The 26161-nt window shown below is 41.5% G+C and overlaps 1 protein-coding gene across 2 annotated transcripts in view; it reads left to right on the forward strand.

The window, feature by feature from the left end:
• SLC4A4 (solute carrier family 4 member 4) overlaps positions 1-26161 on the forward strand; it is a 346042-nt gene that overhangs the window by 52935 nt on the left and 266946 nt on the right. For both annotated transcript variants that reach the window (XM_080796031.1, XM_080796032.1), the window contains exon 3: positions 14316-14495. In XM_080796031.1, the coding sequence (XP_080652157.1) occupies positions 14316-14495 (180 nt within the window). The remainder of the gene's footprint in view (positions 1-14315; positions 14496-26161) is intronic.

Consider the following 26161-nt stretch of genomic DNA (forward strand, 5'->3'; position numbering starts at 1 on the left):
ACAGTATGGGCTGAAGCTCTCTTGAAGACACACTCTGTCCTAGATGTCTACGTTCTTTTTCCACAGTAAACCAGAAGAAATTGAACTTGGTAGTTGGGTTGTGTTTTATAAGGATCCAGAAATTCTGAAATAATACACTTTCAGCAATTTTGTCTGTAGATTGAATTTCTTTTTAGAAGCTTTTTATGTGGTCATATTTTTGAAACATATTGTTTGATCCTTATTTTGGGGACATTTTGTTATTTTTTTATTGTCTCATTTTTAATTTTTTAATTTTTATTTTATTTTTTAAAAGATTTTATTTATTTATTTGACAGAGAGAGATCACAAGTAGGCAGAGAGGCAGGCGGAGAGAGAGAGAAGCAGGCTCCCCGCTGAGCAGAGAGCCCGATGCGGGGCTCGATCCCAGGGCCCCGAGACCATGACCCAAGCCGAAGGCAGAAGCTTAACCCACTGAGCCACCCAGGTGCCCCTATTGTCTCATTTTTAAAATTAGGACAATTGTTAAAGCCGAGTGGCTAAGTATCCGTTTGGGAATATAAGTTTTAAAACTTTTGTCTCATCTGTTGCGGAATCATTACATCACAACAAATTGCAGTTTGGATTTTGGGTTTCTCGTTCTGTAAAATGGGGCAGTAGAACATGCCCCTTCCCATAGAATTGTCTTCGATAATTACTGGAATCTATGTGGCTGCTGCACCTAGCATTGGGAACTGGGGTGCTTTCTACTGCACCACTTTCTATACTTTTTCTTTCTGGATGATACAGTTTCAACAATAATTTTCAATAATTTCGTTCCAAAAATTCTAACTGGTCCAAGTGTTTTTTATTTGCTTAATTCATTTGTACCAACATCTATCCTTTGCCTTCCTAACCACACTTGTCTTTTGCTTCTTGTCTTGGAAAAGGCAAGCAGAATGATCCAGCTAAGTTTCCCAAGGCCTGCTGTCTGCTGTCTGTTTCTCTTTGGCTCATTCTGGTTCCTTTTAAGCTCTGGGTGTGAGATCTGATTTTCATGGTTAGACTGGTCTGATACATATTGCCCTAGTTTGTAAAATTGTCGTCTTTTCCAAGAAGAGGCATATTAACTATAATTGTATACAGGTTAAAATACAAGTGCGTGCCCCTTGTCTAATGAAGCCTGTAAATTTGCTTCTTCTGGAAAACAGATTTAAGTGTATGGTATTTTCCCACCCATGAAGAGGATTCAGGGGTCATGATATATCTATATCTATCACATGTATAAACGTATTTTCTGTGAGATGTATATATTCCTCCTCTCCACCCAGCATGAACTAGAATAATTCTGTTCTTTGTTGGTTATTATGTAATTTAGGTGCCAATTAAATGAGATTATGCAATAGTATAGAAATAATCCTGAGCTAAATATTTCCCCATTTTTGTCATCAGAAGATTCAGAATCATTGGGGGAATTGAGAATTGGGTCTGAGGAGGGAGTACCACTAGGATGATGCTGAATAAAGTTCAGCTGAGGCGCTCTTGTTGCTGTGGTGAGCTTGCTGGTGGGATTTTATTTTATTTTATTTTATTTTATTTTTTACATTTTATTTTACTTTCTCGGCTGATAGCATTTAGAGGACTGAGGTGAGAACCTGCCATGATAGGAGCTTCCAGGAGGTTCCAAGCGCCGTGCCCCTGAGGCTGCTGATTGCCAGGTGGGATGAGGTGAAGGTAGGGAGGGTGGTGAGTGACGAGCGTTGAATCAGCAGCATGGGTGACTTAAATAACTCCCTTCTCTGAATAGCTGCAAAAGCTTTTAAATCCCGTGCATTGTTTTTACCTTTCCGTGGAGTTCGAATGAGAAGGCGGTGCTGTATCCAATGTGTTCACCTTTCTTTATACTCTGCTGACTTTGAAAAGAGAATAGACCCAACTTAAGCCTCTTGAGACATTATTTCACGGACTCTTTTCATGGTGGAATGCTCAATAACTTTTAGCAGGCCAGCACTTCTAGAAAAAAAGTAGGTTTTGAATTTTAGTGATGTTGGCCAACAGATCAGCGTTAGAGGGACAGAACTGCACATTTGTAGTTCAGTTAAATCACCATCCCCCCTCCCCCTCCAGAGGATTGTTCGGTTTTCAACAAGTAATTCTATCCCTACTGAAAAATAGAGAAAGTGTCTTGGACGTAGACCGAAAGCTCATAATTGAATCCGATGGATACATGTATTGGACAAATTAGATCAGTATCTGATTGTTTACGTACTTTCATTCAGTCTGTGCCGTGGGTTAGAGAACATAGTGGAGAACCGGGAGTCTTAAAACCTTTGTCTATTTCCGTCTGTGCCCTGCCTGGTGCCTGCCTTTGTGGATGACATGAGGCCACTCATGCTTATGTGGCTACATTTCCTTTATGCAAAGTGCAGTTAGTAATCTATCTTCTTATCTAGCTGTCACAGATGGCTCTGAGGATTCTTGGACAATACCTGAAAAAATACTTCGATATTGGCAGTAAGCCATTGACAGATTACTTAATTTATGAATGTCAGTTTGTTCTACAAAGAAATAGTATTTGTGCCTCCCTATCTCCTAGTTTTGTTAAGAGTATAAGTAAATTAATTTGAAATCCCCAGGATGAACCCTATAAATTTAAGATACGATCTCCCTTGGATTTATTCCCTGCCTTTAATTTATTACCAGTGGTTGCTGTGATTCCAGAACAGTTTCAGACTAAAGCTAATACTGATACCTGGTAGTCAACACATGAGTCGATTAGTATCTATGTTAACTCTTCTTACTAACTTTAACTGATGCATAGTGTCTTTTTTTTTGTTGTTGTTTTTGCTTTAACTTTATCAAAATGTTAAGTATAATTTCAGATATGAACTCTAATATGTTGCTTATCCAGGCTTATCTGTATCCTTGAACATGATAACGTATTCTCATTAGGGCCACAGTTAATGTTCAGTCAAATAAGCCAGTCATTATCTGAGGACGAGGTTGGTTAATATGATAATTTAGGGAGTGTGTCATGTACATGGGTGAGTGTATGTGAGAGGTATATAGTTCCAAAAGAGTGACATTAAGTTGAACCTTAAAGGATGAAAGGATAACGGGAGAATCAGAGGCAGGCAGGGGTGAAGACCCAAAGGTGAGAAGGAGGTAGGCCTGTTGGAGAAGTGGAAATGAGAATGGGATGGCTGGCCCATGTGGACAGGGCAGAAGTGGCCTGAGGTGGACAGGACCCAGTTACTTCATGGCCCTTCATGCCGTGCTAAAGATTTAGGATTGTATTGTGTGTGCGCTGGGGAGCCGTTGCCAAAGGGCTTTAAGGTGGAAAGCCACTCGACAAAATTTGCATTTTCAAGAAGATCCCTTTGGCTGATACATGGAGAAAGCATTCCAGGAGGACAAAGATAAAAGTGGGGAGACTGTTGCTAGGATTCAACTGAGAAATGATTTTGGGTTAGACTAGACTGAGGACAAAAGAGGAAGAGACAAATGGGTTGAATTGCCAGGAACTGCTGATGGACAGAAGGATGCATGGGAGTGATTGGTTCTGGGTTTCTTCTACGAGACATTTGGGAAATTCATGCGCCATTTTGTGGAGGCTCGAGGTCTGTCCCTCTGCAGCCAGGAGGGACTTGGAAAGAGAGATGGATGAGAACTGGAAGAAGCACCTCGAGGAACAGGAAGTGGGAAGAACTGAGAGGAGGAGACGTTGCTGGGATGAGCACTGCCCTGAGAACGTCTGGGTCCTTTTCCGTGTTATACCAGTTAGGGGAATAGCGACAAGCCTCACCACAAGCAAATCACTGTGACCTCTCCAGGCTCCTCTGCTCATCTGGAGGGTGAGAATTTTGAGCTGTATTTCCTCTAAGATCCTTTTTAGCTCTAAAAATTCTGTAACCATTCTATGTATTTTAATTGGTTAAGTGAAGTGGAGCGCAGAGCGGGAAAGACTAAACGTTTGTTGACTCTTTCTTCAAGTGATCAGTGGTGACCAGTAGAGGACAGATGTCATAGCCGGACATCTTCATATTTGGGGCGGTTTATGGAGCTAAGGGTTGTGGGTTTGAACTTGTCATTCTAGGGGTACCTGGGTGGTGCTGTCACTTGAGTGTCCGACTCTTGTTTTGGGCTCAGGTCACAGTCGCAAGTTCATAAGATTGAGTCCCTCCCCCCAACCCCACAGTTGGGGGTGGGGTCTGTACTCAGCAGGGAGTGTGCTGGAAATTCTTTCCCTCTGCCCCTTCCTCAACATGCGCACATGTGCTCTCTCTCTCTCTCTCTCTCTCAAATAAATAAATGTTTAAACTTGTCATTCTGTGATTGTAAGAGAGATACGTTTTCAGAGAATTCCTGAGGCCTTTCTTCCTTCTAGGTAATTACTAACTTGAAAGGACTCTTTTTTTTTTCTTTCTTTTTTTTCTGTGTTTTGCAGACAGTGAAAGATGGGAGGGATGGTGGTGGGGAGTGGTACTGGGAAAGTGGTAAAGGAAACCTTACCTATCCAGGAGCACCAAGAATCCCTGTGTTTGTATTATCATTAACTGGCTATTTGGCTTCGATTGGCTCGCTGGTACATGAAGAGGTTGAACCATGTAATGTTTAAGGTCATTTCAACTCTGGAAGTATGATTATGTGCTGCCGTGTCAGTGAATGTTGTCCTCTTTGCTGGGCATGTAGAAAACCATAGCCATGGAGATTCTGGGATTGGACTTCTTTAGGCTAATTTAAGTCTCTCAGAGCACTTTCCCTAGTTCTTGGTCATTGTTTTAGTCCTGTGGCATTATCCATATCTCATTTACATTGTGAGAAGAGGGAATTATGTGAATGAATATTCAATATTTGACACCTGATTAGCCATGAGTGCATTAACTCTACGGTGGATTATCTGTCTATACCAACTAAAGACTGTTCTTCCCATTGCCCACCCGAGGCGTAGGCTGGTGCTAAAAGGGAAGCCATAATAGAGCTGGAGATGGACAATGTGGGTAGGATGAGAGTGTGACTATGTACATTTATGTGTCTCTCTCAGCTGCCTCTCTGGCTGCAATCGTAAATCCAGTTATCAATGACCATTGGATTAGCCATTGTTTTCTCTCTTCCAACCTGCTTCCCATTCAGTTGTGCAAATGGTGACCGCGAGAGAAAGAATGGAAACTGCCAGTTCTCAGGGTTTGGATCACAGGTGGGTTTTGTCTGACAGCATGTGTAGTGCACACTAAAAATTCACCAGGTCTTTTTGGGTTCTGGGGTCTCAGGATGAGTGGAGGGGTCATCTCTTCCTGTTGGGTGGTTCTTCCTCACCCTTAGCATTGCCCTGCCTGGCGCTGGCCTTCCCAAGTCTTTTGGTTGCAGTCTACTCTGCTCAGATCAAAGGACAACAGCTCCTGGGGGTTGGCACTTACTGTGTGAGGGCTCTCGGTGACACTCTGGCCAGAGCAGAGTGGAGATTGTCAGGCACGTGTTTCTGGGCAGGTGAGGGAAGATTGAGGTTATGGAGGGTGTTGTCTCTGTTGAATATTTAAACCTTGTATAATGACTAAAGCAGCCCACTGAGGGGCAAGTTAGACTTGGTCTCAAGTTGGCTCCTCTGTCCTCATGAGTGCCTTTCCTAGAGAGCAGAGGGGCTTCACAAGTTGGTATCAGGGCTCAAGTGTGGTGGGAATAAGGAGCATTTCGTGCACTGTATTTCCACCCCCTATAAAGGGAAGGGAGAAGGAGAATCAACACTTGTGTGGCACCTTTGTGTACCATACATGGTGGGAGACGCTTTATTGACGTGGTTTGATTTGGACTGTCCATAAACGTGATCTCTCTCTCTCTATGCATCTCCCTATGTATGAAGACTATACAGATATCTCTCTATATGCACCTGTATCTAGTAGATATAAATATAGAGATATGGATATACATATAGATTATATTTTATGTCTTACAGGTGAATAAAAAAGGGCTTTTACTAGGGTGACATTAAAATTACTTTGGAGAGTCAACTTTTGAGAGATTGTGAAACACTTCAGAACTGTACTTTATGAACAATAAGATGACTTTTAGTGCTGTTCACTCATTAGGTTTCTGTACTACCTTTAAGTGGTTGGTTTAGCCTGGATATTTTCAAATAATTGATGACCACTGAACATGTGAAAGTTATATTTCTTTACAAATATTCACTAATTCGAACTTTTTATCATGCTAGTCACTTTTTGCCTCTTACTAGCTATTAGTAATGGTAACTGTAATGGAATCTTAACCTCAGTGTGTGGTCTTCGAGTCATCCTGGTACCTAAGGACTATTAGAACTTCGCTAGAAATGAGCACTTAAAAGACAGGTGGACAAGTTTACTGACTTCAAGGACAGGAGGTTAGCTGAGTAACCATAAGCTTGACTCCCTCTCAAGACGTTTTTCCTGTAGCTGTTTGCTCCTGCCTAGAGATTGTTATCATCTTCATCATCATCATCAAATATTAAATATTAAAAGCACTGTACTTAGTAAGCAGCAGATAACAAGCTGAGATTTCTTATCGGTCTTGCTTGGGGAACCTCAGGTTGCCTTAAGGATTTCTTTGAGGCTTTCAGTGGACAAAATTCCCATGCAGTTCAGTGGGAAGAAAAGTATTTCCCTGTTTTTCATCACTTGGGCTGTTTATTTCCTTGCATGCCTAATCTTAAGTGTAATTGGTAGCATTAATATTAAAAGAGATTAGTCATCAGCATTCAAAATTATTTATAAAAAATTACATAAGTAATATGTGATTTTCTATTAACAAACATATGCATTAGTTTTTTTTTTTTAATGTGAAAAGTGACCCCTATCCAAAAGACAAAAAGAGATATCAGCCCTTGTCTTGTGTAGTGGTATATGTTTGAAATGCAGACCCTCCTGCAGACATTTCATCAAGGTCTGACTTTCCCCCTGTTAGTTGCAAAATTACTCCATGCCCTTGGAAGGGGGTTTTCTTTTCATGAGCTATTATTTATGCCCCAGTAAATTATAGAAATGTTACCTTGACTATATCTTATTAGAGCTGCTTATGGACACTGTTCTGTGTTTGTGAGTAAATAAGCTGACAAATTATTTGTATTTCATTTATTAAAGTATTTCAGATTATATGTACTGATCTATTATTTTTTTTAAAGAATATGTAACAACTTTATTTTATTCTTCCAGGATTTTATTTAAATTCAAGTTAGTTAACATATAGTGTAGTATTGGTTTTAGGAGTAGACTTTGGTGATTCATCACTTACATATAACGCCCAGTGCTCATCCTAACAAGTGCCCTCCATAATGGCCATCATTTATGTAGCCCATCCTGCCCCCTCAACCCCTCACCACCCACGCTCCCCATGCTGTCCCACCTCCCCTCCAGCAAAGTGTCAAACCCACAGCCTCTGTGGCATCTGGACATGATGCTATGATTCTGTTTAAGGTTCTTGTTCCTGTACTTCTAAAAAATCTCTGACATTTGTTTTGGTTTAAGAAGTAAAGTCTATAGCATCTTTTTATAATATGTCACTCATCCAGCGGCTCTGCCTCCTCTTCTGTATTTTTCTTTTCATAATTAAAATAGAAATAATAAATATCTCTTAATTTTGCTTCCCTCCCTTACATCCCTTTTGGCAATAGATACAGCATGTTTTAGGCATCTTGGCATAAAATCAGCTTTCTTTAGCTAAGTCAGGGAAGGCAGTATTTGACTTATATTTTGGGAATATTGCTGATTAGTTCTAGAAGGATGATATAAAGTGCCAAGCATTGTGGAATCTTTGAACTGGAGAAAATAGAAATTCAGTTGATTATAGGAGGAGCAACAATGTGGATAAAATTAAATTTGGAACCTCCCTCAGTGCTTAGTAAGAGATATGTGTAAGAGGATGCAGATGGCAAAGATTTTACCTGTCCTCTGGTGGTCCTTTAGATAGATCTAAATCTACAGTTCTAAATCTTTGCCTAGAAATCTGCCCTCACAGCCACACTCAGCCATCCCCAACCTCCCCAACCCCTTCCCTCAGTACTGACATCTCAGCTTTTTTTTTTTTTTGATCTTTAAAATCCAGTGTTTGTTTTACACTTACAGCATATCTTTTTTTTTTAATTGACATATAATGTATTATTTGTTTCAGGGGTACAGGGCTGTGATTCATCAGTCATACACAATTCCTAACACTCACCATAGCACATACCCTTCCCAGTGTCCATAACCCAGTTTCTCCATCCCTCCCATCCCCTTACCCTCCAGAAACCCTCAGTCTGTTTCCTGAGATTAAGAGTCTCATATGGTTTGTCTCCCTCTCTGGTTTTGTCTTGTTTCATTTTATTCCTCTCTTCCCCCATGATCCTCTGCCTTGTTTCTCAAATTCTGCATATCAGTGACATCAGATGATAATTGCCTTTCTCTGATTGACTTATTTCACTTAGCATAATACCTCTAATTCCATCCACCTCATTGCAAAGGGCAAGATTTCATTTTTGATACATAATATTCCATTGTGTGTGTATCTATATAAAGGTCACATTTTCTTTATCCATTCATCTGCCAATGGACATCTAGGCTCTTTCCATAGTTTAGCTATTGTAGACATTGCTTCTATAAACATTGTGGGGCAGGTGCCCCTTAGGATCACTACATTTGTATTTTTGGAGTAAATACCCTGTAGTGTAATTGCTGGGCCATAGGGTAGCTCTATATTCAGCTTTTTGAGGAACCTTCATACTGTTTTCCAGAGTGGCTACACCAGCTTGCATTCCTACCAACAGTGTAGGAGGGTTCCTCTTTGTATTCTCACCAACATCTGTCGTTTCCTGAGTTATTAATTTTAGTCATTCTGAGTGGTATGAGGTGGTATCTCATTGTGGTTTTGATTGTATTTTCCTGATGCTGAGTGATGTTGAGCACTTTTTCATGTATTTGTTGGCCATTTGGATGTCTTCTTTGCAGAAATGTCTGTTCATGTCTTCTGCCCATTTCTTGATTGGATTCTTTGTTCTTTGGCTATTGAGTTTGGTAAGTTCCTTATAGATTTTGGATACTAGCCCTTTATCTGATATTTCATTTGCAGATATATTCTCCCATTCTGTCTCTTGTCCTTTAATTTTGTTGATTGTTTCCTTTGCTGTGCAAACACTTTTTATCTTGATGAAGTCCCGATGAAGTCATTTTTGCCTTAGCTTTCCTGGCTTTTGACATGTATCTCGGAAGAAGTTGCTGTGGCTGAGGTCTAAGAGGTTGCTGCCTGTGTTCTCCTCAAGCATTTTGGACATCTCAGCTTTTATTTTTTTAAAAAAGATTTTATTTACTTATTTGACAGACAGAGATCACAAGTAGACAAAGAGGTGGGCAGAGAGAGAGAGAGAGGAGGAAGCAGCCTCCCTGCTGAGCAGAGAGCCTGATGCGGGGCTCAATCCCAGGACCCTGGGATCATGACCTGAGCCGAAGGCAGAGGCTTTAACCCACTGAGCCACCCAGGCGCCTCGGACATCTCAGCTTTTAAAAAATATTTGTATACTGTCTTATTCCAAAAACAGTTTAGTGTGAAGGGAAAATAATAGTTGAAAAGCTGGAAGAGTGAGATGTATAAATGTATGTCACGAAACTTTGCCTACCCACCACTGGTTGGCCTGAGATTTGTGTCTTGTCTTGTATTTCTAGCAGACAGCTCAAGGAAGCAAGTGTAATCAGTTATAAGACTGAGAGTATAAATACTGTGTACTGTATATTATAACCAGCCCCTACCAGCCCTGCCAAGAAAAAGCCGAACTAACAAACCACCGCTAATGCAATGATGAAATACTCACCTTGATGCTGACACATGAGAGCTATTTCTTCTCTGGGGTTTAATGAGTTAGTTGGTGACAGTATCCGTGAGTTCCCTGAACCTTGGTTTCTTTGCCCGTACAATTAAGATAGAAGTATTTTATTTGTCTGGTTGTGATGATTGCATGAGGTAATAGATATGAGACCTAGGCAGAACCTGGCACATTTAAGTATCCAACAAATTGTTGCTATCATCTGTATGTACAGAAACACAGTAATATGTTTCCTAAAGGAGCTAATAGATCCGTCTTGCATATAGAGGCATATGGTGTTTAAGTACCCAGTCCTTTATAGAATTTTGAATTTGGCTGGAGTAAAACCCTCTTCTGGTTTGATGGGTTTAATTCTACAAAATTCTAAGTCTTCTTTGGTGGTGTCTGTGGAAGCCTCTTTAACTCAAATGACTACAGAGTTACTAAGTGTAAGAGTTCTCTGTTGGTCTGAAAACATGATAGTGACTATCAATGACATGAATTTGGAAATATCTCAGGAATTGGAAGAATTGGACATGATAGCATTGCAGTACTTCTACTTTCAGCTGAGGTGGAGCAGGTGAGGATAGGAGGAAGGGTGGGAAATGCGAGCATCACCTAGTGATAATTTCTGACATCCAGAGATAACTAGGAAAGCCATGTTTTCTTCCCAGTAGTACTGGCTGTGGGATGGATGATGAGATATTCCCAAGACATTTGGAGTTTGTTGGGAACTTACACCATCTGTCAGAGAAAGGCATGCAGGGTATTTATTTGAACACATGATACTGAGGCCACTGCCAAATCAAGGGCTGAATGCCCTTTGACTCACACCTAAATGTACACCATCAAATGTAGATTCCAGTAGTTTTACTTTATACAATTTTAGTAGCAAAAATGCAAACTTTATTTTAATAATATTTAAAGCAATCACCTTAAATTTTTTTTCTCCTTGAGCGTAGTTGAAACAAGTACATTTTCTCATGAATTATAGCTATTTAAAAAAAATTATTGCTTCTCCTTAGGAAGAAGTTTTCTGTGAAATTTTGGAAGCAGTTTTTGGTGACATTGCTAGCAGAGAGGTTTTATTTTATACACACACACACACACACACACACACACACACATTTTTTAAGTCTAAAACTCTCTTACAAGTTAAGCAGGTATCTGTCCCCGAGTCTTTCAGTGTCTACGGTTTTGTAGACTCTTGCTGGATTGGAAAGCTTGTCTGTCAAGTTTCTCATCTTTTACTTTACATGTAAAACAATACTACACCCTCAACCTTTGTAGATTTCCTAAGTGCTTGCTGTCATTTTTATGAGTTGCAATTTTAAAAATAGCCATCAGTCATCATGACATATTTCTGAGACAGGTTAAGATATTTTATTGAAAATAAATATTGAAATCCACCTATGAGAGTCTTATCAACAATAGTGTATTTTCATCAGTAATTCTGCTTGCTGAAGACAGGTGTTCTGTGGGTGCAGCAAGAGTCTTCCGTTCGAGCTCATTTTACTTTTGGTATTTTTGTTACTCGGCATGTACGGCTTATGAAATACGTGGTCACCAGTGAAGGGAAGTGTGCCTTCCCTTCACTCTCCAGAGCAAGGGTGTCCTGCTGTCCTCTCACGGGCGAAGAAGCTGAAGTGGACAGTGACTGAGAAGTAATTGAGGAAGCACAAGCACCGTCCCTGAGTTCCTAAAGGTTTATTTAACCGCAGGACGATGCTCTTTCTCTTCTCCCTGAACCCAAGACAGAAAAGGAAAATTTAGTTACCCATAATGTGTGAGAGGAAAAGGAGGATGCTTTGAGTTTTGCCCAGTGTCATGATTTCTTCTGGCAGCTCTTGGAAAGCAATATCTTCTTTACTCGGGGAATATTCTGTTCTGCTGTGCTGTAAGGATGCCCACAAAAAAGCTCACAGCTGTGTGGGCACCACGGAATTGTAGCTTCCCAGAGGCCATCACTGAGAGTATTAAAAGTGCTTGTATGGGATGGGCGTGAGAGCAGAGAGTGCACAACTGCCATGTGCATGACAGATCTTTTTGGATTGGTGGAAATATTCTAAAATTAATTAAGGTGATGGTTGTAGAACTCCGTAAATATACTAAAAATCATTGAATTGTACCTTAAAATGAGTGCATTTTATGCATGTAAATTACACCTCAATAAAACCGATAAAAACGTCTGAAACTTGGGGTGTCTTGCAAGGAACCACAGTTCTGCTTGGTATCTGGGCTCCAGAGAGCATCATCATATCTGAGAGCTTTCCCACCTGTGTGAAAATGTGTGTTAAAGGGACTGAAGGGTGTGTGTGTGGGGTGGGGGAGCACCTGAGGCAGCAGCTAGGGGAGATGGGATAAGTTGAATCTTATTCATAAGGTGGTGGGGACGGGGGGTGGTTGTGGGAGGGCACGTGATCATGGTGTGAATAAAATGGCACCATTTTTGTGATGTTGTCACTGCAGTTAGGTCCCAGGTTGGGAATATTCCTCTCTGTGGGCTTTGAAAGCTCACTCTCTGAATCATTCTCTTTGGTTAGGTTGACAACAACATTTTATAGTCAGAAATCTTACCTTAAAATGCTATCAGCCCATAGAAACTATCTTTCAAATGGCTTATCAAAGACACTGTGGATAAATAAATTAAAAAAATCTTTCTGTGTAATATCAGTATGACTAATGTAACGTCACTGCCATTTTTTTTTTGCTTAGTTGCCATTATTTAATAAGATGTAGAAAATATTTAATGTGACAGGTTTTTAAATTTTCTAGCTTCTTAATTCTTTTCATGACGTTTTCCTAATTCCTGAATGAAAGCGACCAAGCTCTCAGTGTTTGATTTACTAAAGAAATTGGTTGGCTTTGCTAACATACATTGTGTGCCTTGAGACAAAGCGGCAGGTCTCCCTCCGTAAGGAGCACAGGAAACAATTGACACTGTTTCTTAATTCACATTGTTTCTGAGACATTTCCTACTTCCTAGTATAATATAGCTTTCCCATGAGAACAATTTGCTTGCAAATGGTTAGACATGATAAATTTCTCATTGGCACTCATTCTGGGAGGAGAATTTCACTGTGCTTTGTAATAGTTGAGTTGGTGTGTGTGTGTCTGTGTGTGTTGGGGGGAGTTTCATACTTTATATAGATGCCTCCAACTTCATTCCAAATACCAGACTTTTTTTTGGAATGCTAACCCATTCACTTAGGGATCTGCATTCCTTAGTTGGAAGCTCTCGCCTAAAGGAGCATATAACTGTTTTAATCCTTCCAATTCAAGGGAACACCCCTGTGAATTATGCTGTATTTAGATATGCCTGATGAGTTCCTGTGGAAAGTAACTCACAGCACTTTATATTAGACATACTGCGTGTATAAGTTTTGCATGTTAGGTGTGTGATATTCTCTGTGACATTGTAAAGTGGTCATCAAGGAGTAATTCTAGAATAGAATAGGAAGTGGGAAAGGTGAGATAATCTCATCTAATTTGCGGTTCAAAAAAGAAAAGAAAGTTTTCACATTACTTCTGAGATGGTGGTTCCCACATTCAGAAGTTATGCTGTATATAAAGTGAAAGTAAAAGTTTCCCAATTAAAAAAAAAAAAAAGATGTGGAACTTCGAGTTCTTTTTTTCCCCCCCCTGTCTTATCAGATTTTGTAAAAATAATATCACTTGTCAGTTTTGCAGCTTCTTCCATCTAGAGAACTAAAAGCATTTCACAATCTTTTTTCCTCATGCCCTTCTCTTCAAGGCAATTTTTGCTGGGTTGGGTTTATTTTTATCATTGCAACAACCAGTTTTTAGAAACTTTTGGAAACGAAAAAAGAAAAATGAGAATGGCACTGTAACTGACATTCATTTTAGCTGTTTCCTAGTGTGAACATTTGAGTATTTCTAAAATCTTCTTTCCAAGTATGTCTTATTTTTTCTCAATTTGTCCCAGTTCTAAGTCTCTATTCTGCTGATTTGGTAAAAAAAAAAAAAAAAAAAGGAAAAAAAAAGTTTTAACGCAAAACCTTATGCCCAGCAGAATGACTTCTTGAACTTTGAGTTAGATCTTTATTTTTTGCTGCTCCCAGACCTCCTTTCTCAGCACCCTGTTCAGTGTATCACAGACTCAGGAAGGTTAGAACTGGATAGGTCTCCTGGGATCACCCGAGGTAAGCCTCTTGTTACACAAATAATGAGATTGAGGCCCAGAATGGTTAAGGGACATGCTCAAGGTCAAATAGCTTATTGATGACCCAAGTATGACCAGAATCAAGGATTCCTGATTTCTCTCTTGGTATTTTTTGGTTTCCCTAAACTTTTAAAAGGAGTCTATCTGAATAGAACTGGAGTACACCCTCGCAGAATCCCAGCGCCTGCCAACAGATTGAATTATACTCTAGCGACCTGAAAATTGGGAAGAGATTTTTTTTTTTTCGAGTTTATTTGTCAAATATAAAATGGTAATGAATTCATAGACATTTCCTTCTGACCAGAGGAGCTTGTGAAATTTCTGTGCAGCAGAGAATGTGCTTTGAAATGACTGGTGATCTGTGTACCTTCTCAGGCCACCATACCATCTACATTGGGGTCCATGTGCCGAAGAGCTACAGGAGAAGGAGACGCCACAAGAGAAAGACAGGGCACAAAGAGAAGAAGGAAAAAGAAAGAATCTCTGAGAACTACTCTGATAAGTCAGATGTGGAAAATGCTGATGAGTCCAGCAGCAGCATCCTGAAACCTCTCAGTGAGTACTTCCTGGGCGTCGCTGCTCTTCTCGGTCTCGCTCCCACATCCTTGGGAAAGACACCTTTGGGGATCTTGTGATGAATGGGGAGGGGCGCAGTCATACTGAGATGGTCTCCTCTTGAAGGGTAATGTCTGTGGGGCTCTTTTCTTGTCCTAGCAGGTTGTTCTAGGAGATCTGGTAAGATTCTGAAAAGATCTGAAAAAGTTTAGGCATGTCTGTGGTTTTTACATTTTGAGTCATGAACTAGGGCCGAGTGTTATACATGGTATTTAACTACAGTAATCAATAGTACTGGAAGACTCAAAGAAATTTTTGGATTGCTTTGGCTTCAAAATAGGTTCTTTTAATACAGTGGGTCAAGGTGAGAGCTATATATACATGGGATGTTGATAGGGTTATGGATGGCATCTAACCAGGCTTTGGGCCAGGTCGATGATTTGAAAAGGAAGAGTGGACAAGCATCCTGTGAATCAGAGAAGAACGTAGAGTGATATGTTTCTTGAAATGCTGAACATTAAGTATCAGACATCGGATAGAGGTGTTATTAAGAACAGGGTAACAAGAGCTCAGAGAACAGACACCCAAGGCTTCGTTTGATAGGGTGCGTTGTGTATTCAGGGATATGCATTTGTTGCTTTTGCTTCTTTGGATGTGGAGAATATTTGGCCGTCCGGGGAGCTTTGTGGCTGAAGTGAGAATGAGTACGTGAAGAAGGGAGAAGCAATAGAAACACATGCCAGTTTTGGAAGATTCCCCAACAGGAGCTCCATAGTGACGGCTTTTCATGCTGGCAGAGCTCTGTACATTCTTCATCTTTTTGCTGCAGTCGCAGAAATATGGAGCCCGCAATAAAATGCACTCTGGGTGGCACAGATAAGGGTCCCGCTCAGTCACTGCAGGTGATGAGAGCACGGATTAGAATCAACAGCTCAGGAGTGTTGAACCGTGAATTTACAGAGTTCAATTAAAGAGGGTGTGAAGCGTAGGGTTGTAAATCTGTGAATCTCGAATACTCTCGCTCCCGACACCGAGCAGGCGGTTTAGGAGCTAGTGAAGTCCTGTCCCGAGAGGAACCGTGCAGATGGACCACCGGATTAGAGAGCCACGGTGGGAGGAAAGCGCGGAGACAGACCACAAAATTAACACTGCAAGATATTAGAATAAATGTGAGACACGAAGGACCAAAGGGCAGGAGGTAGGAATTCGGCACTTTTCATTAGAATGTTGGGGAAAAGCCTGTCTGAAAGGAATCCTTCCTATACTGACTGAAATAATGGGATCCGTTTCAAGCAAAGTCCTTGAGATGCAGATAAAAAAGGTCATAGTTAATAGTCTGCAGGAACAAAAGATTACACCCTTTCCCAAATAAATTACTACTGTTTATTTCTGCTTGCTATCTGTTTTGGCGACGTTGTGCCAGAACCAGAGGTCTCTCCCTGGGGTGTGTGTGTGTGTGTGTGTGTGTGTGTGTGAGTGAGAGAGAGATCTCTTGCTCTCTCCCTCCCTTTGTCTCTAAGACATCTCTCATTCTGCAGGGTATGAGCGAGAGTGCATCGTCACTATAAATAGTGCAAAGGTGAGAGATGCTCACCTATACACATGGGCCAAGGGCTTTTGAGATAGTTATGTACCAGCTTTTTAGGAAAGGCAGCAGGAACAATGCCAGTAACACTCGAGAGGTGAAAGGGAACAGGCAGATCGGAAAGGTGCTGAGACTAAATGTGCGCCGACCACGGGGGCCTGTTGTTTTCTGTGGCAGCTGGGGACTAGCTTGCGCACAGCACGTCGGATAAACAAGGCCGTCCGTTCTCTTTACCCTCTGAGGTCTCCTCCCCGGGGCGTACTGCATTGTGTTGTATACTCTGTTTCTGAAGGGGTCATATGGAGAGACTGTTGTTAAGGACCCAATTGTTCAGTGTTCATAAGAAAATTATTTGTAAATGTGCATTTTGTAGTTATTTTCTTGCTAGTCAGTAAGTTATGCTGTCATATGCCTCGACATATTTGACATGGATTATCCAATTTTTTGAAGAGTATTGCTGATTTTATTTATTTACTTGTTTATTTATTTGATTATTTAGAGAAAGAGAGCACTTCCAGGGGAGGGGCAAAGGGAGAGGGAGAGAGAGAGAATCTCAAGCAGGCTCCAAGCCCAGCACAGAGTCTAGTTCCTGGGCTCAGTCTCACGACCCTGAGATCATGACCTGAGCCAAAACTAAGAGCTGGATGCTTAGCCAACTGATACACTCGGGTGCCCTGATGGGTCATCTAATTTGATACGAAGGTCCTCTTAGAAATTTATATTTTCTTTACTGCTTATCATGGAGACCGGATGGATTGGTAGCTGGTTTACCTGGAGCACTTATATGTGAAAGTGAGAATTGTGGCACCACGTAGAGAAAGGCATTTAACTCTAGGTTTTTGGGGAAGCTACAGGGCTCTGGCACCAACATGACAATAAAATTATTATGGGAAAACTCACTGAAATATCTCCCTAGGATACCATTTGATACCATAATTTTCTCTCAAGAACAGCTACATAGAGTTTGTTATTCTTGGGGCTAGAGTGTTTGAGTTCCTTATGTGCATACAGGCATACCGTGTCCCATAGATCAGATTCCTGCATGAGCTTGACATTACATCAGGTGATGCTTGTAACTTCTGGAAAAACCCTGTATATAAATAGAGTAACTTGATGAGAGTCATCTCTGATTCCTTATTTCACCCTCATATACAATCCTTCAATGACTTTTATTAGTTCTACTTAAAATATATCTGAAACTGTCTACTGCTCTTTAGTTTTGCTGTCACATTCTGGTCCAGAGAATCTCTTGCTCAGACAATTGCCACAAGCTCCACTCTTCAAGTCTTTTTCCACCCAAAGGCAACAGTGAGCATTATAAAATGTAAATTGGGTTATGCCCTTCCTCTGGTGAAAATTTCCTGTTGTCCTTAGAATAAAATCTTTTTTGGACATCATGGCCCACAGAGCCTCACCAGTCCTGCCATGTGCCCTTCTCATCTTGCTCACTTTAGTTCAGCCACACTGATTTTTCAGTTCCTTGGTGTCCAAACCCTTTCTGCCTCAGGGCCTTTGCACATGTAGTCCCGTCTTCCTGGAATGGTCGCCCCATTCTTGTCCTAGTTAGCTTTTCTTTCTCTTTATGTTCTAGCTTTTTTTTTTTTTTTTAAAGATTTTATGTATTTATGTGTCAGAGATGGAGAGAGAGATTGAGCGTGAGAGTGAGCACAAGCAGGGAGAACAGTGGCAGGCAAAAGGAGAAGCAGGCTCCCCACTGAACAAGGAGCCCAATGCAGGACTGGATCCCAGGACCCTGGGAACGTGACCTGAGCCGAAGGCAGACCCTTAACCGACTGAGCCACCCAGGTGTCCCATGTTCTAGCTTTCGTATGTTGTGGAGACAGACTTTTCTTATTACTCTATCAACATAGGTTCTCCAGTGTCACTCGGTCTTAGCTCTTTCTTCCTTCATACTTTATGCTTCAACTTGGGATGTCGCCAGCCTGCAGTTTTGTCTGGTTCCGATGCTACATTGTTAGCTCAGTGAGTGATAGGATCAGAGTTGTCTTGTTTACTGTGTTATTTCTGAAACTTAGCACAGTGCCTGGCACATAGTACGTGCCTAATAAATGCTTATTGAGGAGTACGTGAGTGAATGGATCACTACAGAGGAAGACACAAATGTTGCTTTTATTGGTGTGAGTATTTCATAGTAATTAATAAAGATTCAGCGGATTTTCTTGTTTTTAGTCCTTGCACAGCATCTTTATCTTTCCCTGCTCTGCCCTCTTCCCTCGCCACTTAAGATCTGGCCCTAACTTTTTAATTATTCCACTTTGCAAAGTGCCTCATTATTTTAACTATTGCCACAGTGGCATTTTGGTTTGGGCAGATGACTTCCGAGCGTGTTGTGTTGCTTGTCGCCCACAGCTGATGGAAGACATTCATCCACAGGCCACATGGATTCATCATGCACGCTTCGAAACGCTTACTATTCTGCACAGGATCCAGGCAGCCCAGCTTCAGAAGCCGTGTTCAAGAGGCACGGAACTGAATAATTAAGGGCATTTAGAAGAAGAAATAAGCCAAGTGTCTTCCCATGTGTAGGCACATCAGGAGGATGACATAATTAACAGGTTCATTTGGCTCCTACCCGAGATGCGTCTCCTTTTCTTTATGGCTCTCCTGTCAAGGCAGGGCTTCCAAAAAGTGAGTGCATGTTTTGGTTCCCACACATCTGGAGCCTTGAGGAGGAGCTGGATCTGTTCCTCCCAGCTTGGCGGCAGCCCCGAGTCCCTACGCAGCCGCTCGCCCCGGTGTGGTGTCCGAACCCCCCGCCCGCCCAGCTTGGGACACAGGGAAGGAAACGCATGAGAGAAGGTGTGGTTCCCGAGCAGCCAGGGAAGGAGAGTGAAATGGAAGAGAGGCAGGAGGAGAGACAAGGGAATGAGGAGGTGGTGTGGAGTGGGTGGTAGAGAGAAAAGTTAGATTGTGCTCTTTCTTAAAAATAATCCTTTTGCCTCCTCCACCGTGCATTTTTTTTTTTTTTAAGTTAGCAGCTGCCATCCTCTGAGGGTTGCCCAGAAAGTGGGTGGGAAGGTGGTCTTTGATGAGTTGGGCCCTAGAAACACACCACAAAGTCCACAGATGGTCCTGACCTCCGAACTTCCCATTCGGTTAGTGTCCTGGGGTATTTGTGGGGGAATCCCAAGCTGCTTTGTGAGTGCGGAGACTCTGACGATGTGTCAAATGTTAGGAAGCAGAGCGACAAACAGAATATCCCGTTCAGCCCATCGGTCTGATGTGTGAGGGATTTCTTGACAAGCTGGAGCATGCATCAGGGCTTGGAGGTGCTAACTGCTTCTCACACGTATGACTTGTCTGTTGTGGAATCATACCGTGAGATATGTGCATACAGACACTCATTCAGTCTTGTGGTATTCTTTTTTTAGCCCTTTGGATATGTACCAGAACTGATGGATTTATGCTAGTGAACATTGTTCTGTGAGCCGGGAACAATGGATGCCAGTTGGTGATCCAGTTATAGTCAGGAAACTGAAACAGAGAAATGGGGAGCTGCTTTTGTTTGGTGCTTCCGGGTAAATGAACAGGGCACCTTTTCATAAGAGCCAAGATTATTTGGGGTTTTGTCATCGGGCTTCCCCTTTTCCCAGTGCACACCCTCTGCCCTCCCTCCACCTGACCTTATTCCTCTTAGTGCATTTCTTTTTTTTTTTTTTTCTTGAATTTTAAGTGTTTTCAGGCAAGACCCTGAAGCCTAAGGTCATAAAGTAACATTTGTTTATTCTTGATAATGCCATGTACATGTGCCCCAGATGAATGAGTGTGGTAGGGGAAGAGAGGATCTTGGGAGTGTGAAATGAGGTAGATGTTGTCCCTGTTAAGAAACCAAACAGAACACGAAAGAACTACACTGTCTCTGTCACCCTCTTCTCTCTCTCTCTCTCTCTTTTTTATCTTATATAAGTAGGAGGAAGTACTTTTCTCTAGGTCTGAAACAAAGTCTCTTTATATTAAAAAAAAAATGGAAAACTTAGAGTTTGCCTTTGCAGAAGGGGCACTTGTAATGTAATTTTACTGGGAAAGGAGTGGTTGGGAACACATATTCGAGCCAGACTGAGTTTGAATCCTAGCTCCTATCAGCAGTGCGACCTTGGCAAAGATACTTAACCTCTCTGCGCTCCAGGTTTCTCATGCTCGAAAAGGAGATAATCATGGAATTTAATTCACAGTGTTCTCAGTATTAAGTGAGCAGTGCGTTGGTTAATAGTCATGGTTAGCAACTATTATTTTGATGACTGTGAACAAGCTCATTTCCCCCCCATCCATTGTACACAGCTAACAGCAAGAGCTTCAGACTAAAACTTTGTAGAGATTAATATCCTATGAACACTAATCACTATCCTTTAAGGTAGTCTGGAGTTTTCTACTACAGTTTCCCGCTGGCTCTCCCTTTAGCTTTAGCTACCAGCTTGGCTCCTCACTCCCAATGGCATCTTTGAGAGAACTAACTGAAATTTAGTCTGTAAGCTTGCTAGGAGTGTCACCTGGATGCTGACTGGTAGGAAAAAAGACCAATGAAACAAGACTTTCAGTGGGGGCGGAAGTGGTCGCTATTGGGACTGCTTGCTGACTGTGTTCTTGATTTTGGCCAGCAGTTGGAATTCCCAGTTCTGGGCCCCTGCAAGGAAGTGGGCTGTTTGCTCCTTCCTGAGAAGGATCTCCTCTGGCTCTCTGTCTTTCTCACTGAAATTAATCCGAGGAAGGGCTGTTGGGTGGGACAGTCAGCAACTTGAAGGCAGTGTTGTACAGAAAGGAAATATGTCTGGCATACTTGCGTTTTTGGTGCCGCTGCGTTGGGTCAGCAGGATCGTGTTTTGTGTGGTACAGATAATTGCTGTTTATTCCTCTGGGATGCTGGTGCATACAGGAGGACTGTGTCATGGAGTTTTTGTCTTCTTTAGCTAGTTAACCATGTACGTCTCTCAGGGAGCTTTGAATTTCTGAAATTCAGCTCTCCTGGAGTGCCCTCCAAATGGCAGTTCTTACGCCGTGGAAGGATGTCATTTCTTGGTGCCTCTGATTGTTCTATTATGATAGTTATTCCATTTTATCCTGCCATGAGATGTTATGAATAGTGTGTTTACGTGTGTCATGGGAGAGTTGATGTTGCTTCTATTTTTAGTGACTCATGAGTTCAGGAGGCCCCAGAGAGTTCTACTGTGCTCCAGGTGCTGGGGTACTCCAGGCTAAAAGGAGGTTATGACTTGGCATGGAAAACAGGGGAAACCCCAGCAGTGTGTGGAATTTAAGATGTGAAGTATACTTTGATGAAGTGAGTGGGGGTGTAAATGGCTGCCTGCCACAGGCATTGCTACCTAGGCGGAAGGCAGGACACGTCCTGTGGTTTGGGTTCAAGTTTGTAAGACAGGAAGCTTGAGGGTGTGAGTATGTGTGTACGTGTGTGATTATGGGACTTGTGTGGAATGTTGGTAGGGGTCTTTCTTTTTAACTTGAGTATGGTTTATGTATCATGTTACATTAGTTTCAGGCACACAACATAGTGATTCAGCAAATCTATATGTGACGTTGTGCTCAGAACAAGCATGGTTACCATCTGTCGCCATGCAACGCTATTACAGTATCATTGACTATCTTCCCTGGTAGGGATCTTCTTGAAAGGGTCTTCTGTTTAGGAAATTTCTCATACTGAGGGAAATAGTTCTTAAAGGACTATATGTGTTCTTGACACCAGGGATTTATTCCAGACTTTACGAGTTCGAACTGTTGCTGCAGGAGTCGTTGGGATGAGGGGCCATTGGGGACCATGGGTCTGTTCTACAAATAACCTCTCTGGAATTCTTCCGTGACCACAATCTGGAAGCAGGAATGTTGGGTTCTTTTAATAACTTTCCAATGCAAGGGGAGCGCTACTTGATTTCTTTTTTATCACATTTTTATGAAGGTGTTGTGAGCATGGAGTTCCTACTATCCTGGTTGCCTGTTCAATAAAAATATCAACTATCCGGGGCGCCTGGGTGACTCAGTGGGTTAAGCCGCTGCCTTCGGCTCAGGTCATGATCTCAGGGTCCTGGGATCGAGTCCCATATCGGGCTCTCTGCTCAGCAGGAAGCCTGCTTCCCTCCCTCTCTCTCTTTGCCTGCCTCTCTGCTTACTTGTGATCTCTCTCTGTCAAATAAATAAAATAAATCTTAAAAAAAAAAAAAAATATCAACTATCCTTGCTTCTTTCCTGCTCTTTTTCTTCCGTAGCCAGCCATTCACTGAGTCCTGTTGGTTTTTCCTTCAGAGCCTGTCATGTCTGCCCTTTCCTTTGAATTCCTAATGCAACATCTTCTCATTTGGGTGTTCAGCCTTCAGATTCTTCTTTGAAATAGAAGGGACTTTTTTCAGACAAGGCTGCCAGACATCTTTTTTTAAAAAATTTATTTTATTTTTAAAAGATTTTATTTATTTATTTGACAGAGATCACAAGTAGGCAGAGCAGCAGGCGGGGCGGGTGGGGGGGGCGGGAAGCAGGCTCCCTTGATCTCAGGACCCTGAGATCATGACCTGAGCTGAAGGCAGAGGCTTAACCCACAGAGCCACCGAGGCGCCCCAAGGCTGCCAGACATCTTAAATTCACTTCCATCTAGTCTTTTTTTTTTTTTTTAATTAAACAAGCAAACAAGCAAACTAACAAGCAAAACTCTTCTTTTTTTTTTTTTTTTTCTTTTTTTTTTTTTTTTTTTAATTTTTTATTTTAATAAACATATAATGTATTTTTATCCCCAGGGGTACAGGTCTGTGAATCATCTGGTTTACACATTTCACAGCACTCATCATAGCCCATACCCTCCCCAATGTCCATTTCCCCACCACCCTCTCCCGTCCCCCTTCCCCCCCGCAACCCTCAGTCTGTTTCTTGAGATTGAGTCTTTTATGGTTTGTCTCCCTCCCAATCCCATCTTTTCATTTTTTCTTTTCCTACCTCCCCCCAAACCCCCCCACCTTGCATCTCCCCTTCCTCATATCAAAGAGATCATATGATAGTTATATTTCTCCGATTGACTTATTTCGCTAAGCATGATACCCTCTAGTTCCATCCACGTCGTCGCAAATGGCAAGATTTCATGTCTTTTGATGGCTGCATAGTATTCCATTGTGTATATATACCACATCTTCTTTATCCATTCATCTGTTGATGGACATCTAGGCGCTTTCCACAGTTTGGCTATTGTGGACATTGCTGCTATAAACATTCGGGTGCACGTGCCCCTTCAGAGCACCACGTTTGTATCTTTAGGATATATACCCAGTAGTGCAATTGCTGGGTCGTAGGGTAGCTCTATTTTCAGTTTTTTGAGGAACCTCCACACTGTTTTCCAGAGTGGTTGCACCAGGCAAAACTCTTCTAATGCTCTTTACTATTTAAAGCAGATTCCTTACTTGGGATTCTCATACATTAAGAGTAAACTGATAATATAATGGGGTTTCCTCTATTAATTTTAATATTTTAAGTGGTTTAATGATAATTATAGGTTTACTCTGTTTCTTCAAGTCCTTAAAGACTACATTTATACTAACTCATAACAGCTTTCCCAGTGTTTGAGCTCCTATGGCAAGTATCCCCTGCATTACATGTTCTGGTACTTAGACTGGTAACGCCTCCCGTACGGACCAGCCTGTTTCATTCAGGCGTGTGTCATCTCTCCAACAGCATCGTTAGAGCCTCAAGGGCAGGAGCAATATCTTACGCTTATTTTGAGTCAGTTTCTGAAATAGCATATCCTTTGCATGGATGCATCAATGAAATGTCCAGAAATTACCAATTAGTTTAAAATATTCCGGCCTGCTGAGAAAATAAAAACCAAAGAAGAAAGGTTATGTGATTATTCAGTATTAACAACCACTTTAGTTAAAAAATGCTACCCCTCTAACCTAAATCTTAGTGAAGTGTGATTAAAATAGAAATCACCAGTGTTGTGCAATAGCGTGAGTTGAATGCTGGTGAAGCAGCAAGAGGGAAGAGCCCAGGAAAAGTGATCTTGCTCAGGTCCTATAGTTCTACAACCTTGTTTTGCAGTGACTAATTAGCACATAAATAAAATAGAAATTGTCTGTGTTTTCAAAACAGAAACAAAAGTGCTATCCTGCCTGTACTTTTTCTCATGGGAAAATATCAAAATGTGTGAGAATATGCGGGTTAACGTAAGCATGCAAAATATAATTTAAGATGACATTTCTCTAAAGAACCATAGAGCATGTTGAGTTGGAATAGGTCTGCCTCTACTTTTGACTATTCATTTCATACTCGTATTCCACTGTGGTGCGTGAGTGAGGATGGTATATAAAGGAGGCTACTTTAGGATAGTGAGATTTGTTAATTACCGAGTGTGTCATCAAGGCTGTTTGTGGAAGGTCTTACTTAGAGAATCTTAAGTGTTGTTTATTTATGTGTATTACAGATAAGCCGATTAATCCATGTTGCTGCAGAGATGAACTTAGATGACCTTTGTACATCCTTCTCAGAATTACGATTTAGTGATTTTGAAACAAGAACATCCCTGAAAGTTTTTATTCTGTTGCTGCTTGCCAGTTAAGCAGAATTCCATTGGGGCGGGGGGGGGGGGGTTGCGGAGAAAAAAGGGAGGAGGCACTTGCTACCCTTACGTAAAGCCACTACTGGTAGAGGTGCTGTTGTGATGCAGCAGTCTGTATTGAAATTATTTTTTGTCAGTTATCAGAATTTTACCACAAAGGCCACAAAAGAAAGCAATTATGTTTAATTGCTTCTGCTTCATTTATGAGGGCTTGGGAAGAGATAATTTAGGTGTAATGGAAAATGTGACTTCTGAAGGCAAATTTACAATAAACATGTGGGCCATATAGCTAGCTGTGTTTGCTTAAAACTGAAGTTGTTTTCTGTAGAAAATAGGCTGATTTCTGTTGCTAAGGCATGGGAATAGCAATTTGTATAACTAGAAATTCACTGCAGATTCACCCAATACCCAGAACACATGCGTGAACAACTATAAAATCTTAAATCAATTTTTTGTCTAACTCTTACTTTGTTACTTCTTGTGAAACTGCTGCGAACCCCAAACAAAAACCAAGGAAACAAACAAGCAAAAAATTTCAAAAAGGCTTTTGGATTATTATGTATTGATGTCCACACCCAAAGCCAGCGAATATTCTCCCTTGTTACTCCAATTCTTTTTTTTAAGATTTTTATTTTTTATTTGAAAGACAGAGATCACAAGTAGGCAGAGAGGCAGGCAGAGAGAAAGGAGGAAGCAGGATCCTTACTGAGCAGAGAGCCCGACGTGGGGCTCGATCCCAGGACCCTGAGATCATGACCTGAGCCGAAGGCAGAGGCTTTAACCCACTGAGCCACCCAGGCGCCCCTGTTACTCCAATTCTTAAATATAGATTTTGAGCAAACGATACTCTAGTTAAGAAGAATTAGGGGCTCTTGGGAGGCTCAGTCAGTCAGTTAAGCATCTGTCTGTGGCTCAGGGCTCTGTGCTCAGCAGAGTCTGCTCCTTCCTCTCCCTCTGCCTGCCCCTCTCCCTGCTTGCGCTTTCTCTCTCTCTCTCTCTCTCTCTCTCTCAAATTAAAAAAATCTCGAAGAATTAAAGGTAGATAGCTGGTGTTCCACTGGCCACTTCATTCAGATCAGACGCTGATCAAATTTTTGAAAGTACGTGTGAGAAGTGTAGCTCAAGGAGACTTTCCTACTGCTCGCATGCTCACACCAAGCTTGGAAGGTTTACAGATTTGATTCCCCCATGAAACTGGCTGGAAATCTGTCTATGCTACATGCTCCTTAAGCTCCTTTGATTCTGTTATTTTATGATTCTTTCTGACATTTGTAAGAACACCTAGGTGGTAAATACACTGGGATACATTTGGGGAGCTTCTTGGCGTATTTTCGTATACAGGCACACGTGCGAGTTGCTTTTCTTGTTGGGTGGGTGGGGAGAATGTACTGTCCTCAGGAGTGGGACTGGGAACATTTTATTTTAATAGAAGGCTCATCCTAGTTTAGATGAAAAAGAAATCAATCACGGGCCATGTATGAGAAAAACGGACCTGGAGAATGTGTTTCTTTTTAAATA

The sequence above is a fragment of the Martes martes genome (genome assembly GCF_963455335.1).
Source record: "Martes martes genome assembly, chromosome: 2".
NCBI classification, from domain to species: domain Eukaryota; kingdom Metazoa; phylum Chordata; class Mammalia; order Carnivora; family Mustelidae; genus Martes; species Martes martes.